At 37.9% G+C, this 14201-nt stretch overlaps 2 protein-coding genes across 3 annotated transcripts in view; both read left to right on the top strand.

The window, feature by feature from the left end:
• Positions 1–1841: 1841 nt before the first annotated feature.
• Positions 1842–8970, top strand: LOC122085469. 2 transcript variants are annotated; one of them, XM_042653913.1, is made up of 3 exons: positions 1842–2664; positions 7347–8091; positions 8458–8970. In XM_042653913.1, the coding sequence occupies exons 1-3, from the start codon at positions 1951–1953 to the stop codon at positions 8550–8552; spliced, it is 1554 nt and encodes a 517-aa protein (XP_042509847.1). In that variant the 5' UTR covers positions 1842–1950; the 3' UTR covers positions 8553–8970. The 2 variants fall into 2 exon arrangements, with proteins under 2 accessions (XP_042509847.1, XP_042509846.1); XM_042653912.1 differs by having other exon boundaries at positions 1848–2664; positions 7347–8113.
• A 4404-nt stretch (positions 8971–13374) lies between these two features.
• LOC122086722 (ATP synthase subunit d, mitochondrial-like) overlaps positions 13375–14201 on the top strand; it is a 6667-nt gene continuing 5840 nt past the window's right edge. The window contains exons 1-2 of the mRNA XM_042655703.1: positions 13375–13800; positions 13832–13892. Coding sequence (XP_042511637.1) covers positions 13537–13800; positions 13832–13892 — 325 coding nt within the window. The 5' untranslated portion in view covers positions 13375–13536. The remainder of the gene's footprint in view (positions 13801–13831; positions 13893–14201) is intronic.

The following is a 14201-nucleotide window of genomic DNA, read 5'->3' as shown; positions in this document are numbered from 1 at the left end:
TAGGCATAGAGTAGCTTTGAAACAAGGTAAGGGGGGAGGAAGTCAGAAAATAAAGAGAGCCAATATCAAGACCAAATGTTGGATTTCAATCACTTACCTAAGCTTGAGGAGAGGAAGGTGTTCGTTTAGTTGGCCACTATCAATGTCATATTGATTCTCTCTCCTTTCAAAAGCTATGCAAGGCGGCCCGTTTATAAGGAAGCCCCACCCCTCTTTCCCCTAGTTGTAGATGCTCATGTTTTGATTTGAAACCTCTAGCTTACTCTTGCTCTTGCTCTTGCTCTTGCTCTTGCTCTCGCCCTTATCAATGAGCTAACAGCTGATGGCTGTTGGTCACACTACTACTACCAAAAGCTCCAATGGAATTCATATCCCACATGGAAGAGTGAATTTATTATTATTATTATTTTTATCAAAATAAAATGGAAATATAAGAATTTATAGTAGAATTTTTTTTTTTTTTTAAACACACATAGGAAATAGATAAGATCCCTGGTGTAGTTGGCATTGCCTACTATAACTATTATTATGAATTCATCCATGGTCGTGGATTTTCAAAGAACGTAACTCCTTCACTATAGATCTCTTCATCAAATGATTTAAATCTCCAGGCTCCTTAAACCTATAATAACAACGATTCAATCATTCTATAAATCCAGTTCTGCTCAATCAAGCTTTAGTTTCTGGGTTTGATCGAATAAAGAAAATAGGGAGTGACGAAGTGTTTAATCGTTGAGAGGAAGTAAATATCTTTCAAGGATCTCTTGCCCATTTTTTTCAAACTTCTTCTTCAGTTTAGTTTCCTTTATTAAATACCAAAAATAGAGGAAGAGGGAGGGAAAATTTTGAGAAAAAAGGATAAGATATGGTGAATCAAACTTCCTCTTCGCTTTGGTTTCCTTGAAAATTCCGAATATTGAGAAAAAAATAAGATAACAGATGAAACTACTGAGGATCTCCCTTGTAGCAGGGACCTCCAAGTAGGGGTGTCAATCGGTCGGGATGGGCTGGTCTCAGGGCTGCATTTATGATCAAGTTGGTTGGTCTTGAGTTAACCAGGCTGCCATAAATGGGTCTCGACACGGCCTTAGCGGGGCTGCAGACTTGTTTATCCCTAAATGGGTTCTAAACGGGCCTTCTAAACTTGTATGCAATCATCAAAGTACTCAAACTGACAATTTTATTCCATTAAAAGCACAATTCTACCTCAAGCATATACTACAAACCTAACATTAACTCACCACTATAATACACAAATTTCATTTTTAAATTTAATTTTCTATTGTTAAAGACTCTTGTTCATCTTGAAAATTGGAACAAACTCATTTGGACTTTTGCTTTACTCTTCAATTTTATTAGTGGAAAAATGAGAATTCCAAGTAGTATTAAAGGGGTCAGATTAGGTCAGGCTTAAAAGAATCGGCTCAAGTCAGACTCATAAATGTTTAGGACCTGTCAGAAACCCATCGAGTCAAATGACTGCATTGTATATTATATCTATTTATAAACATGTTGAGCTTATTAATTAGGTCAATCCAGATAAAACCACAAATATGTCAAACTAGGTCAGGCAACTGTTGCGGGCCTGGAATTACCTCTCTTAAGTCTCAAGTCTCCACTCTCGACTCCCGACTCCCGCCTCCCGCCTCCCGCCTCCCGCCTCTCGACCTGTAATTCTAAAAAAAAAAAAAACTCTCGACCTGTAATTTCGCGGGAAGAAGCATACTTTATTGTCTCTGGTTGGAAGATTTTTGAAATCCGAATGAACCAACGGTCCAGATCGATTCACTAGTGATTCGTAAACCCTGGCAAGTTCCGTAATTGCGTCGAAACAGATAAAGACTTTTGATTTCCTTCTCCAGCAAGTCACTACAGTTCTATCCTCTTCGGCTTCTATATACAAATTTAGGAAGAAGCGAGTGAGAGAGAGAGAGCACGAAAAGAGTTTCAATGGACGATCCCGAATTGGAGATTCTAGTCTCTGAGCAGAAAAGAGAGCTAATGGCCGCTAATGAAGTCGAATCCGATCTCGATTTCGCTTATCGCTTGCAGTTACAGGAAGCTTTGTCTGCTTCCATCGCACTTCAACCTTCTTCCTCTTCTTCTCCTCCAATTCCCCCTCCTCCGGTGCCATTATCAGTGCATGCCGATGAAGGTACCACTGATGGTGACATCTCTCATATCAGGCGAGTCCAAGCTCAAGAGCTTGAGAGATTCAATCAGGAACGCAAGGATCGTGAGCGGTGTGAAGCTGAGATGCGTAGGATCTCTTATGACCTCAAGCTCCGTTTTCATGACCAGCAGTTGGCTCGTGAGATCGATAACATTCCTGAGGATGAGTGGCAGGAATATGGGGACAACGTCGAGAGGCCTATGGAGGAGGGTTGCTCTAGTCAGGCACCCCAGCTTTTCAGGTTGTACTTTAAGGGTTTGATCAGTGATGAGTGGGTTAATGGTTCCAAGGTTAAGTTGTCTGCCATTGGAGTTTCCATCTGCGACCCTCGCGATGAGGTGATTCTCCAGATACAGAAGCCGTTCGCCGGTGATGGGATGAATAATAGGACCATAGATGCCAAAGCTTTGATCGAAGGACTCAATGCAGCATTGTCTTTGGAGATTAAGAATATCGTCTTCTATTGCGATTCCTATACACTCTACCAATTTGTGAGTTTTCCTTAATTCTTCTTTTTATTTATTTATTTTTTGTCCTGATTTTTCTTTTCAATGATTTAATGTATTTATTCTCCATCTTCTGAGCCTCCATTGAAGAATTATAGAACTCTGCATTCTAGTTTTCCCTTTTCCCATATGGTTGTGATGCTCATAAAACACAGAATTGGACCTATTTTTAGTGGTAATTAGCCTTGGTTTGGGTTAGATATGTGTCGGGGCTTTTGGTCGATTGAGTTTTAATGTTGCAGACTTCTTTAATGGGTTTAAAATATATTACTGATTTATTTTATCAGTTAGTCTATTGGACTCTTTTTTTTCTAGTCTACTAGAGCACAACACACACACACACACACACACACACACACACACACACACAAAAGATTGGTTTAGGCCTTTCTTTTATTAAGTTTGAGTATGTTTTTGAATGTTTAATATAAGTTTGTATGGGGCTATAACCTTGCACACGAATTTGCTTTTGCCTTTTGCTCTCTGAATGATTCAGAATGCTCCTTGCTGTGGTGATTTAGTAGGCTCCACACACACACACACACACACACACAAAAGATTGGTTTAGGCCTTTCTTTTATTAAGTTTGAGTATGTTTTTGAATGTTTAATAAAAGTTTGTATGGGGCTATAACCTTGCACACGAATTTGCTTTTGCCTTTAGCTCTCTGAATGATTCAGAATGCTCCTTGCTGTGGTGATTTAGTAGGCTCCATGGTGGTGATTCCATTAATCTCTGGTGATGATTCTAGGGTTGGGGTATGGGTGGTGATTCCAGCCCTACAGATTAGGTGGTGATTCTTGATCATATCCTTTGTATCTTTTCTTTCTATTAGTTTCAGTTCCATTTTCAAAAACGCACAAAATATCCATCCTTCCCATTGATGTCTTGTTTCCTTCCTGAAGTCAAACTCTGTTAAGTTAATTTTGGATTCTAGTTCTACTTTCATGTTCTGAATCCTGATCTCTAATATCCCAGTTTCAGAATCCTATTTGCTGTCATATTTCTGCAATTCGAAATTCTGGTTTTTCCAGTTTCCTAACTAGTGTAGGATTCTTCTAGGTCTCTCGATATAGCCGTCAGATTTTGATCATACTTTGCCGTCTTGTTCTGACCCTTGAACCGATCAACCAATTCAAGTTTCAGGCTGATCCGAATTGCTTTGTTTAACTTGTTCAATTTTCTCCTAAGCTGGTTTGTTCTACTTTCATGTGATCCCATCGCAAGCTGATCTCCCATGGAATCTCACGGATTCCAGATTAGCATTGCATTAGGTCGTCTCAAATAAAAGTTACTTGCCAGGTTTCTTACCCTCTCCGCATCCAGTAAAGCAAACGATAATGAAAGGGAAAAGACTATAGTCACACAACTGTTGAGAAAATTAGAGAATCTCTCTTGGTTTTATTCACAATGTTGGTAAGGGTGGGGCACTATTTGATGCAGCGCCTCTATATTGGACCGATACGATCGGGTTTGGAAACCCAAGCCCAAACGAAGCCAGACCAACAAAGGTTGGTAGGGTTATTTGGGTTTATTTGTAATCTTTATTCTTTTATTTTGCTGTGTTTTACTTTGAGTAGGCTACTCTAGTAGGTAGATTTCAATTCCATTTTAGTCTTAGTATTAGATTAGGAGTCTTTGTTTATTTTCTTTATTTATGCGAGCATTACCCATCAATGGACAGTTGGAATAGAGTGAAACTTTACTTTTTGTTGGTTGCTGCCAAGAGCTGTGAGTGTGTATTGCTATTTTAGTTTTGTTGTAATAAAAACTCAGGTACTAATCTCGTCCCTACCACAAACCAAGTTGCAGGTCTAAAACTTGCTTTAATCTTTTGACCTGTGGATTCTGCTACTGATCATATTGATAGGACTGTCAATTATGAAATCCCCCTAAAAATTTCAGGTCGGTCCATGCTCAAGTGAGAGAATAAGGTTGAAGAAGACAACCTCATGATGATTTAACCCTTATTTCGGTATTACTTAAATGCCCCCTCTAATATTATCCCTAATACTATCACTCTCTAATATTCCAGTTTGCCCTCCATCATTAATCATTAATCCTTAATCCCTATTTTGTCCCTCCCTTATTCTAATATCTAAGCGGCACTTTAGGAATCTGTCTTATTACCACATTGTCACCATCCTGTGAATCTTCAATTTTCTTATGGAATTGCCGTCATTCTTTAATACTTGGATATTGTACACAGAGGTGGCCGCATTACTATATCTCCAACTGACAAGATTTCATTTCTATATAATGAAATAAAGCAAGGAGCACTCTGATCTCAGTACTGTGCTCTGTTTTGGGGAATTCTCTGCATCAGGGCTATCCTACCATCTAAAAGCCTATTAAAATATTATTTTCTGGTGTTAGAACAGTCGGCGGGATTGGGAAATTCCAATCTCAGAGTTACAGCTCTGTTTGATTTACCTTTAGGAAGTTACAGTCCTCTCTATAATCTCTATTTTACCATCTCTTTAATCTGTCCTTATCCTTCCCTGCTGTTGTAACAGCTTCCCCTCCTAATTTCTGAAATCAGCAAAACTATTTACTCCCAAAAATCAATCTTTGGGTGGCATTTGAGAAAACCTGAATGAATCATTTTTTGAGAACTGCATTAAACTTCTGGAATCTATTTAATTTCTCAGTTCTCTTCAAGTCCTTTAGTCAGGCACTGGTCCTCCGTGTGGACCCAGTAATGGACTATTCTAATCACTTAAGGGATTAGGGTTGAAATTTGAAAATCTCATTTAAATTCATAATTGCAGGGGCAGAAATAAACCAGATTAAAGATATTTTCTATATCTCACAGCAGGTCAACCTGATAAGGACAGAATTCAGGTCGAGTGTCCCAGTTAGACTGGTGAACAAACCCTCAAAACCTGGTCAAGATCCAACTGATGGATTTGGAGTTACAGGACTGTCACAGAATTAGAATGTATAACAAATGGGGAATTGGGATCTGATAGTTTAACTAACTTCAGAAGTTAGAAATCTGTCTGATGTAGATTAAGTCGTCGATTGGTCTTGGTGCTCCAAAGCTGATTCACATCTGGCTATATTTGGCCATCGATTAAATGTATTGGTTCAGCCACATTCTGCCTCATTGAGTTGAATACCTTTTGGCTTCTTTTTGAAAGCTCTCTCTCTCTCTCTCTCTCTCTCTCTCTCTCTCTCTCGCTCTCTAATTTTCTTTTCTATTTCACTCATTATCTCTTTCCTTCCTTCTTTTTTTTTTGGGGGGGGTGGTGGTGGGGGTTTGGTTCCCATTAATTTATTTTTGTGTTGGCTCTTTACACCTTTTATTTATAGGATGTGATTCTTCACTACCTCTTAAGCATCGATGCATCATATATTTGGAATGGTTGACTAAGAGGATTTGCAGAGGTTGGTTTGAAAATTCATGTTGGGAGTGGAAGTATGTTGAAATTTTGGTCTGATGACACATGCCTTCAGGCTTATTGCAGCAGATAAGGAGGGCCACTTGCCGTTATCAAGGGAAATCAGGTGGTGTGGAGCCCTGTAATTTGAAGAAATGTTAATGATGTTTAATTAAACTCTTTATACATATTTTGTTCCAAATGCTGTGCAGCACTAATGTTGATCCATCTAAGCCTGATTGTAGGAGTTGGACGGCTTCAAGGGATGGATGGTACTTGATCATACTTAATTATTTATGCCTCCTAGTTTAATTAGTGGATGAGTTGGAAAAGCTCTTTTGTTGAAGAAGATATGGAAGATCTGTACCTAGGAAAGTGAAATTTTGTCTTTGGATGGTTGTCAATAAAAAATTCTTACTGCAGAGTATCTCAGGTGAAGGGGGTTGGCAAATTCCTAATAGGTGCAGTTTTTCTGACATTGAAGTGGAATTGGTTCCCCAATTGTTTTAAGGCTGTCCTATTTCTTGGTTTATTTGAGGAGAAGTTCAATTAGTTTTGGCAAGCCCAGCAGGCATTCTCAATCTGATCATATCTTGGAGGAGCTATGCTTTGAGGAGGAAAGTAAAGACATATTTGAAACTCTGCCTGGCAGTGGTCTGTGGAGCTCTATGGAAGGAAAGAAGTTCCTGGATGGATTTTTGAAGGATCAAAGCCTTCAGAAGGCAGTTGGTCTTTAATAACATTGCCAGAATACAATACTAAGTGGAGGTCCTTTATTTTTGGTTTTGCTGGACCTTCTCCTATGTAATAGCAAACAAAACACCTATTCAACTACCTCACTTGACAGCCTTCAATCATCCTGCCTTTCTTTCTCCACAAACAAACAACATTTATTGAAAAGAAGATGTTCAATGATATTCTTTGCTGATGAACTCAACGAGGCCACAACTGATCAAGAGTCAGTTATAATGTTAGGAGACACTACCTATAGAAACAATCAAATGAATGAAATTGTGCTGAACTTCAATTAGGGGAACCTATTTATACTTACTTGCTGTAGTGCAAGTGCAATAGCCTCTGCAAGTTAAATTGTTCCACTATGAAGATTTTCTTTGAAAGGAGTCAGTTTGGAATGTGTGCATCGTATGTTGGACATATCCTGTATCTAATTACTTGCTAAAACCTCAGTTACTGTTCACGAATTCGTTTAGATCTTTGACTCGAGGGTAAGTTTTTGTTGATTAAATACCTTGAATATGGCTAACGGTGTACTTCCTGGTGCAGATTTCTGGGAAATGGTCAGTAAAGCAGCGCAAGTTGGCTATGTTGGTTGATCAGGTGGTTCTTCTTCGAAGAAAATTTGCGACTAGTCACCCGAACCTTGTGGCAAGGAATGATGTTAAGTTTGCGTTTAAACTTGCGAGGGATGCAATAGATTCTCAGGTCACAAGGTCCAAGGAGGCGAAATATGAAATGATTCTGACTGAGACCTGTACCATCTGTTTGGAAGATACCGAGTTGGAGCAAATGTTTGCTGTTGATGGTTGCTTGCACCGCTATTGCTTTTCTTGCATGAAACAGCATGTGGAAGTCAAGTTGCTTCATGGGATGGTGCCTGGATGTCCTCATGAAGGCTGTAAATTAAAGCTGAGTGTAGATAGTTGTAGAAAAATCTTGACTCCTAAGTTAGTTGAGACCATGAGCCAACGCATAAAGGAGTCTTCAATTCCTGTGACGGAGAAAATTTATTGTCCATATCCAAGATGTTCTGCTTTGATGTCCAAAACTGAGGTTCTAGAGAATGCCAAAAATTTATGCTTTGATCAAACTGATGTCAGGAAATGTATAAAATGCCATGGTCTCTTCTGTGTTAATTGCAAGGTCCCTTGGCATTACAACATGACCTGTTCCGATTATAGAAGGTCAAATCCTTACCCTCGTGCGGAGGATGCTAAGTTAAAGTCTCTTGCAACTCAAAAGTTCTGGCGCCAGTGTGTGAAGTGCAATCACATGATTGAACTAGCTGAAGGTTGCTTCCATATGACATGCAGGTTCTTATTATGCTCTTACTTTTGTTCCTACACCTCAATGCGGGTGGTTCATTAATTTAATTTCCTGTCTTTGTTTCTTCATTTTAGTTAGATTTCTCTGGTATTTCATTAGACCTATCCTTGGCATTTGAGAACTTAAAAGGCTTTGTTATTCAGGACTAACTGATTGGTTAGATTTTGCTCTTGACAAATCCCTGGTTCTTTTTGTATCTGATTGCTACATTCTGTCATATGATTTCATTATGCTAGCATAAAAGCCATAAATTTGTTGTGTTCTATGGATGATTCTTGCTCCATCTCTGTGATAGGAGCGTCACTTTGATCACATTTTCATTGTTGTGCAGGTGTGGTTATGAGTTTTGTTATACCTGTGGAGCAGAATGGAAAAACAAGAAAGCCACTTGTTCCTGTCCACTATTTCACGAGGACTATATTTTGAATGAAGATGGTTTTGATGAGGAAGATCAGTACGACTCCGATGATGATTTTGGGAGAGATTTTGAGATGGCTCCTGACCATCGGCCGTTTTGGATGAGATGATGACTTTGATGATGAAGACTTCTATGATTCCAATGTGTCCTATGAGACACATGATAAGTACAACTGTCTCTCTAGGAAAAAAAATTTAGTGGAGAAAACAATAGTCGCCTCCATAGAAAGTACTGTAATTCTGCATTTGATGAAACTAAATGATATGATAGTTATGATGCTTATCATCCTCTCATTCTTTAGTCCTAGGTTGATTTTCCATTCATTCTTTAGTTGTAGCTCTCAAACCTCGCAGTAGGAGGAGCCTTGTGCACTGGGTTGCTCTCTTTCTTTTTTTCCTCTTTAGTTGTAGGTTGATTTTCCATTCATTCTTTGTATTAATTTAGGCTCTCTTTGGTACAAGAATATTTTTGTAATCATTATTTAACATTTTACCCCCAAAAAAATAAAAAATCATTATCTAACGGGTTTTTATAAGTTAATTAAATTCCATACCATATTTTAAGAAAACTTTTTAGATGTAATTTTTATTTTACTTTTCAAATTTCAATTTGGGGGGGGTGGAATTTCAAAGGTTTTGTTTTATTGCAAGGGAAATTCATGGAAAAAAAAATTTTTAAACTTAAAAGAGAAATATTTGTAATCATGAGTTCATGACTCCACTATATCGCTAAGGCAAAATCATTCTATATTTGGTTATTAAATTTTATTTGACTTTGCATCTAAAATTTTTATTTATAAATTATAAAATAAAAATTACATGTAAAATGTTTTATAATTAAATAAGATTTTAGGTGCAAAATAAGTAAAATTTAATAGCTAAATATAGAGTGATTTGAAGTTAGTGACATAATCACTTAAGGTAATGAAATTTTTTTTTTCTTTTAATATATTTTACTTCCCATTCCTTGTAATTCCCCTATCCCCTTAACATGCCACGTGACCCTTTTAAAACTAATTAGTTAAGCTCAAGTATGTAGTGAGTTTTTTGGTTGACTCAACTAAAGGAAGCTTTGGTTGACACATCAGTTTTTTCCACATGGCAAGTGGACAAATAGACTATAGGCGCTTGGTTGTTTACTACATAACATGTTTCAACATAGGCAGTTTGCGACGTGGCAAAGGAATAGCATTAAAAATTACATGCCACCAAGAGAGTGTTACTAATTTATTTTCTTTCAATATTAAAAAAAAAAAATTTATTATAGGTATTTGCCGATTGGACAGTTTTGCAATCAATTTTAATTAAAAAAATAATATTTTTTTCCTTTTGACAAATTTGCACATGATAGAAAGCACGGTGCGAGTATTATGAAGGAAACACATGATTCGTGGTGAGTGCAAATCATTCCTTAGACATTCAATTCACAGTGGCATATGAACTTATTAAGGTCTTATTTGTCATACTGCAAATTTGATTTGGAGAATTTCAATTTCCAGTGAAGCTGATGGTGGTGCCACCTATCAGAGCAAGGAATTGTAACCACAAAAATTGCTGCTAATTAGTTTACTTCTAAAATAATTGGATGCCACAACAGGTGTACTTGCTTATCGCTATGCTTTCAATGGTGGCGATTTTTTTGGAAACTCAATTTACCTCCCAAATTTAAGTTGTTCTTTTGGAGACTAGCTATGGAAGGAATTCCTACAAAGGACTACCTGCGAAAATGGACGGATATAGACACTCTTTGTGATCTATGTCACAATGAGCAGGAAAATATTCTCCATGTTTTCTTTTCTTGTGAATTTTCACAACATGTGTGGGTGGCTAGACCTTTGGGCTTGAGAGTTGAGTGCTTGCATTTTACATATGTTAAAGAATTTATAATGTATTTTTTTAACTCATGTAACCTAGCAAAGAGGGATTTGAAACTCTTTTTTAACACCTTTTATCATAACTTGCTATTTCTTGTGGATACATAGGAATTCGGTTACCTTAGGATTTAAATCCCCAAACCCAGCTTCCATTTTGAAACAGGTAAATTTCTGGGTTACTAGAACAAATGGGTCAATGTTTCATGATATGCAGGTCACAACATTGGAACCTATAGCTCCCCTCATTGGTAATAGGTTTCACTTCTCTCTTAACACTCTTGTGGTATCTGCAATATCTAATAAATATAATCATATATCCGGCTGGGCTACCGCTATCTTTTCTAACGGTAAATGCTGATTCTCTCTTGCCAATTATGTTATGACCGGCGAGGCTATTGATGCAGTTGCGCATGGACTTTTGGTCGGACTCCATGAAATAGTCAAAGCAGGATGGGAGATGCAGGTTATTTGGAGTGATTTGGATGGACCGGAACGCTTAATGCATTCTCACAATTTTTTGGTTTGACCATGGGCAACCCTTTATCTTAGACTTGAATTGGAACATTGGCTTCTAAAGCCTTTTTTTTTTTTTTTTTTTTGTGTACATACGAATGATCCTGTAATAAATATGGTGAAACATGTAGCCTATAGGTCCTGTTAGGAAAAATTAGGCTCCAGAGCACTTTATAAATAGTTAGAACTGTTATATAACCTTTTCATATAGTATAAATTAAGTGTGCCAGAAGGAAATACATGATTCATGGTCAATCATGATCATGGTTTGCGGAATCGGATAGGAATTGACTTTGATCAATCTTGATTCTTGGCTGATACTATATCGGAAGGATATTTTTCTACGATCTCTTGAAACCAAGTACCACCTTGTCATATAACATAATTAAATTAGGTGTGCCACATAGATATAACTTTCAATAGGTGGTAGAATGAGAAATCTTTTTACTTATATAAATTTACATTAATACCCTTAATTTGGTTTTTTTTCTTCTTTTTTCTTTGAGGGGTGGGGAGTGTGGGGAAGAGAGGAAAAGTGGGTAATAGCCATGAGACTTCCTGGTGAGCGTGGGGCTTTTGCGCATCAATGCTCATCAACTATACTAGACAATTGTTAATTAGATGGGTAAATGATCAAACACTACGATATAACCCTCTCAAGGAAAGTACAAGAAGGTGAGGAAATGGATAAATGAATAAAATGTATAATCCCAGTGAATAGTCATGTATTGTTCTACAAAAGGTGTGATTTTAGGTAAGATGTCAAACTCTAGCACTAACTAAGGTTGACATACCATTTGATAAGTGGATCGGTTTTGGCTTGAAGACTGAATAGCAATAATAATAATGAGAAGAGAACAAGAGAGTTCCATAAAAGATAACATGGCCTTGCATCAGCACAGCATCAACACTTAGAGCTCGTTTGGTAAATCTCCTGAGATCATCTTTTCTGTTCTAAATTTCATTTTAGAATAGAAATGGGCAAAAAGCGTTTGGTAATTCCTCTCATTTTTGTGCCCAAGAAATGATCCAGTTCAAAATATCATCTCAAGAACGGGGATTTAGTGGTGAGATTTTCATTTTTCATTGGGGCGAGGCGATCATTTTACATTTTCTTGTGTTTGGGTGTAGAGGCCATACTGCCTTTTAGGCTTTTTTTTCCATCAATAATAATAAGGGAAAATGAAAACTACCTGGTCTCATGGTTCTTGTGCCTAGACAAAGAGATGTGTGAAATTACCACCTGGTCCCAAGTGAAATAAAAAATTCCATTCATACTGATGGCTTTATGTGCATTCTCATTAGCCCCTGCACTTGTGCAAGGAACACAAGAAGCACAAATCTGAAGTAGAAGCATAAAAAAAAATGAGAAATTGGAAATTTAAAACAGGGTAATCTGTGTATGGTAGAATGTAAATCACAAGGAAAAGAAGGGAATTTGGCACATTAATCCTAGGAAAGGGTTAAAGAATTCATTGACAAAAAATGCTTTAGAAAGAACATATGAGGATTAAGATGTGTATTTTGCAAAATGCACAAATACCTCGCATATCATAAGAAATGAAGAAATTAAGAAATATAAGGTTACCAAAGAAATTCCACTCCGTGGGTCTTGGAGAATTGTAACTTCCCCAATCCCACGTGTTCTACAAGAGATGAATGAATTTTTGTTTACCAAAAAAAAAAAAAAATGTAGAAATAAACATGTGAACTTTATCTACCTTGGATAGACAATGATCGACACTATTAAAATGTACTCGAGATGTAATTTCTCCAAACATTAGGTACTTCAAATGTAATTTATTCAAAAATAAAGGGACCTGGAAGATTGTTATTCACCGCTCACCACATAAGATTTGAACCCCAAAGAATAGGAGGTCAAAATAACACGAGTCCAACCAAAACGTTACATCACCAATGATGAAGGGATTCTTCTTTCTCTATTCCACATAGATATGAGAACTGAAAGTGGAGAAGATAGACCTTCGGGGGAGAGAGAGAGAGAGAGAACAGAGCGACGCTCTGTTTTGATTTCAAATATGAAATGAGAACAATGGTTACGGCATCTGGTTGGTTCGATTTGGGTTTGTGGTGAACCAGTTTGAGTAGTGGTCTTCTTCAGCTAAAACTGGTTCTCTTGTGGCCATCTTCTCTCTCCTCATTTGAGGCGTCCACCTCAACTTTGCCACGTATCGTCTTGTGCACTTAAAATAACACAATAATTGTACGATGAAAAATAACAGAGGATCTTGATCCCTCCAGCACATCAGTGCATCCAATGCACATCGGATCTCAAGGTGTGTGTGTGAGTGCTGCCAGCATTTGATGCGCACTAGCTCGCTGGATGCGCTGGAGAGGATCTGGATCCATCAAAAACACCTTTCTCATGCAGATCAAATGGTTGAAAATACCTTTATAGGTGAAGAGTATGAAAAAAAAAAAAGGGCGGTTTTAGGGAGTTCCATTATTTTATAGACCTAAGACTGAAGACGGTTTTCCGGGGAGTCGGAATCTCGAGATAACCTGGTCCGAGACTGTTCCGGTTCGTTAACCAGAGGTACACCCGCAAAGGTTCACTACTTCAGGAGTCTGACTATCCTCCTCAGATGGTAGTTTCTTTCTCTCACCTGTTCCTGAGACGCCATTCGTTGTCGCGAGAGACTGAAGAAGAAGAAGAAGAAGAAGAAAAGAAAGGAACGATGAGTGGTGCAGGGGAGAAGATAGCAGATGTGGCTGTGAAGGCATCTAAAGGCATTGATTGGGATGCCATGGCAAAGCTCCTGGTCTCCGACGAGGCACGCAAGGAGTTCTCTAATCTCCGCCGTGCCTTCGATGAAGTCAACACCACTCTCCAGACCAAGTTCAGTCAGGTTTACCAAAGCTCTCTGATTTGATCGTCTTCTGGCCTTCATTTTCTCCTCCTTTTTTACCGATCTAGATTTCTGGTTGATTTTCTTCTTAGGTATGTTAAAGCTAGCTTTTTTTTATCTTGATACATTTGGAACGGCATCGATTGATTCTGCAATCGAAGGTTGCTTTAAAAGTTAGGGCTTCGTTTTCACAGGATAAAGTTAATTTTGATTGATCTGATGGATTAGATATCCTTTCGCTTAATTAAGAGGAAATAAAAATGATCGGGCTTCTTTAATGCCTCTGTTATGATTCGGGGTATTATACATTGTGGCTATGAATTGGGCTTTGTAGCCCTCCACTAATTGTTAAGACACAATCTTGTCATTCAGTGGAGGAAGCTGTCCTCGAATTTCTGCGT

This window comes from Macadamia integrifolia, chromosome 8, assembly GCF_013358625.1.
Source record: "Macadamia integrifolia cultivar HAES 741 chromosome 8, SCU_Mint_v3, whole genome shotgun sequence".
Lineage (NCBI taxonomy): Eukaryota > Viridiplantae > Streptophyta > Magnoliopsida > Proteales > Proteaceae > Macadamia > Macadamia integrifolia.
The sequence above is the reverse complement of the archived record's forward strand: the minus strand, read 5'-3'. Positions and strand labels throughout refer to the sequence as shown.

Bases quoted from the DNA above. Each gene is read 5' to 3' on its own strand.
- LOC122085469 (XM_042653912.1), top strand. From the start codon at position 1,951: ATGGACGATCCCGAATTGGAGATTCTAGTCTCTGAGCAGAAAAGAGAG. The intron at 2,665-7,346 runs GTGAGTTTTCCT...TTCCTGGTGCAG, and splicing joins CCTATACACTCTACCAATTT to ATTTCTGGGAAATGGTCAGT. The intron at 8,114-8,457 runs GTTCTTATTATG...ATTGTTGTGCAG, and splicing joins TGCTTCCATATGACATGCAG to GTGTGGTTATGAGTTTTGTT.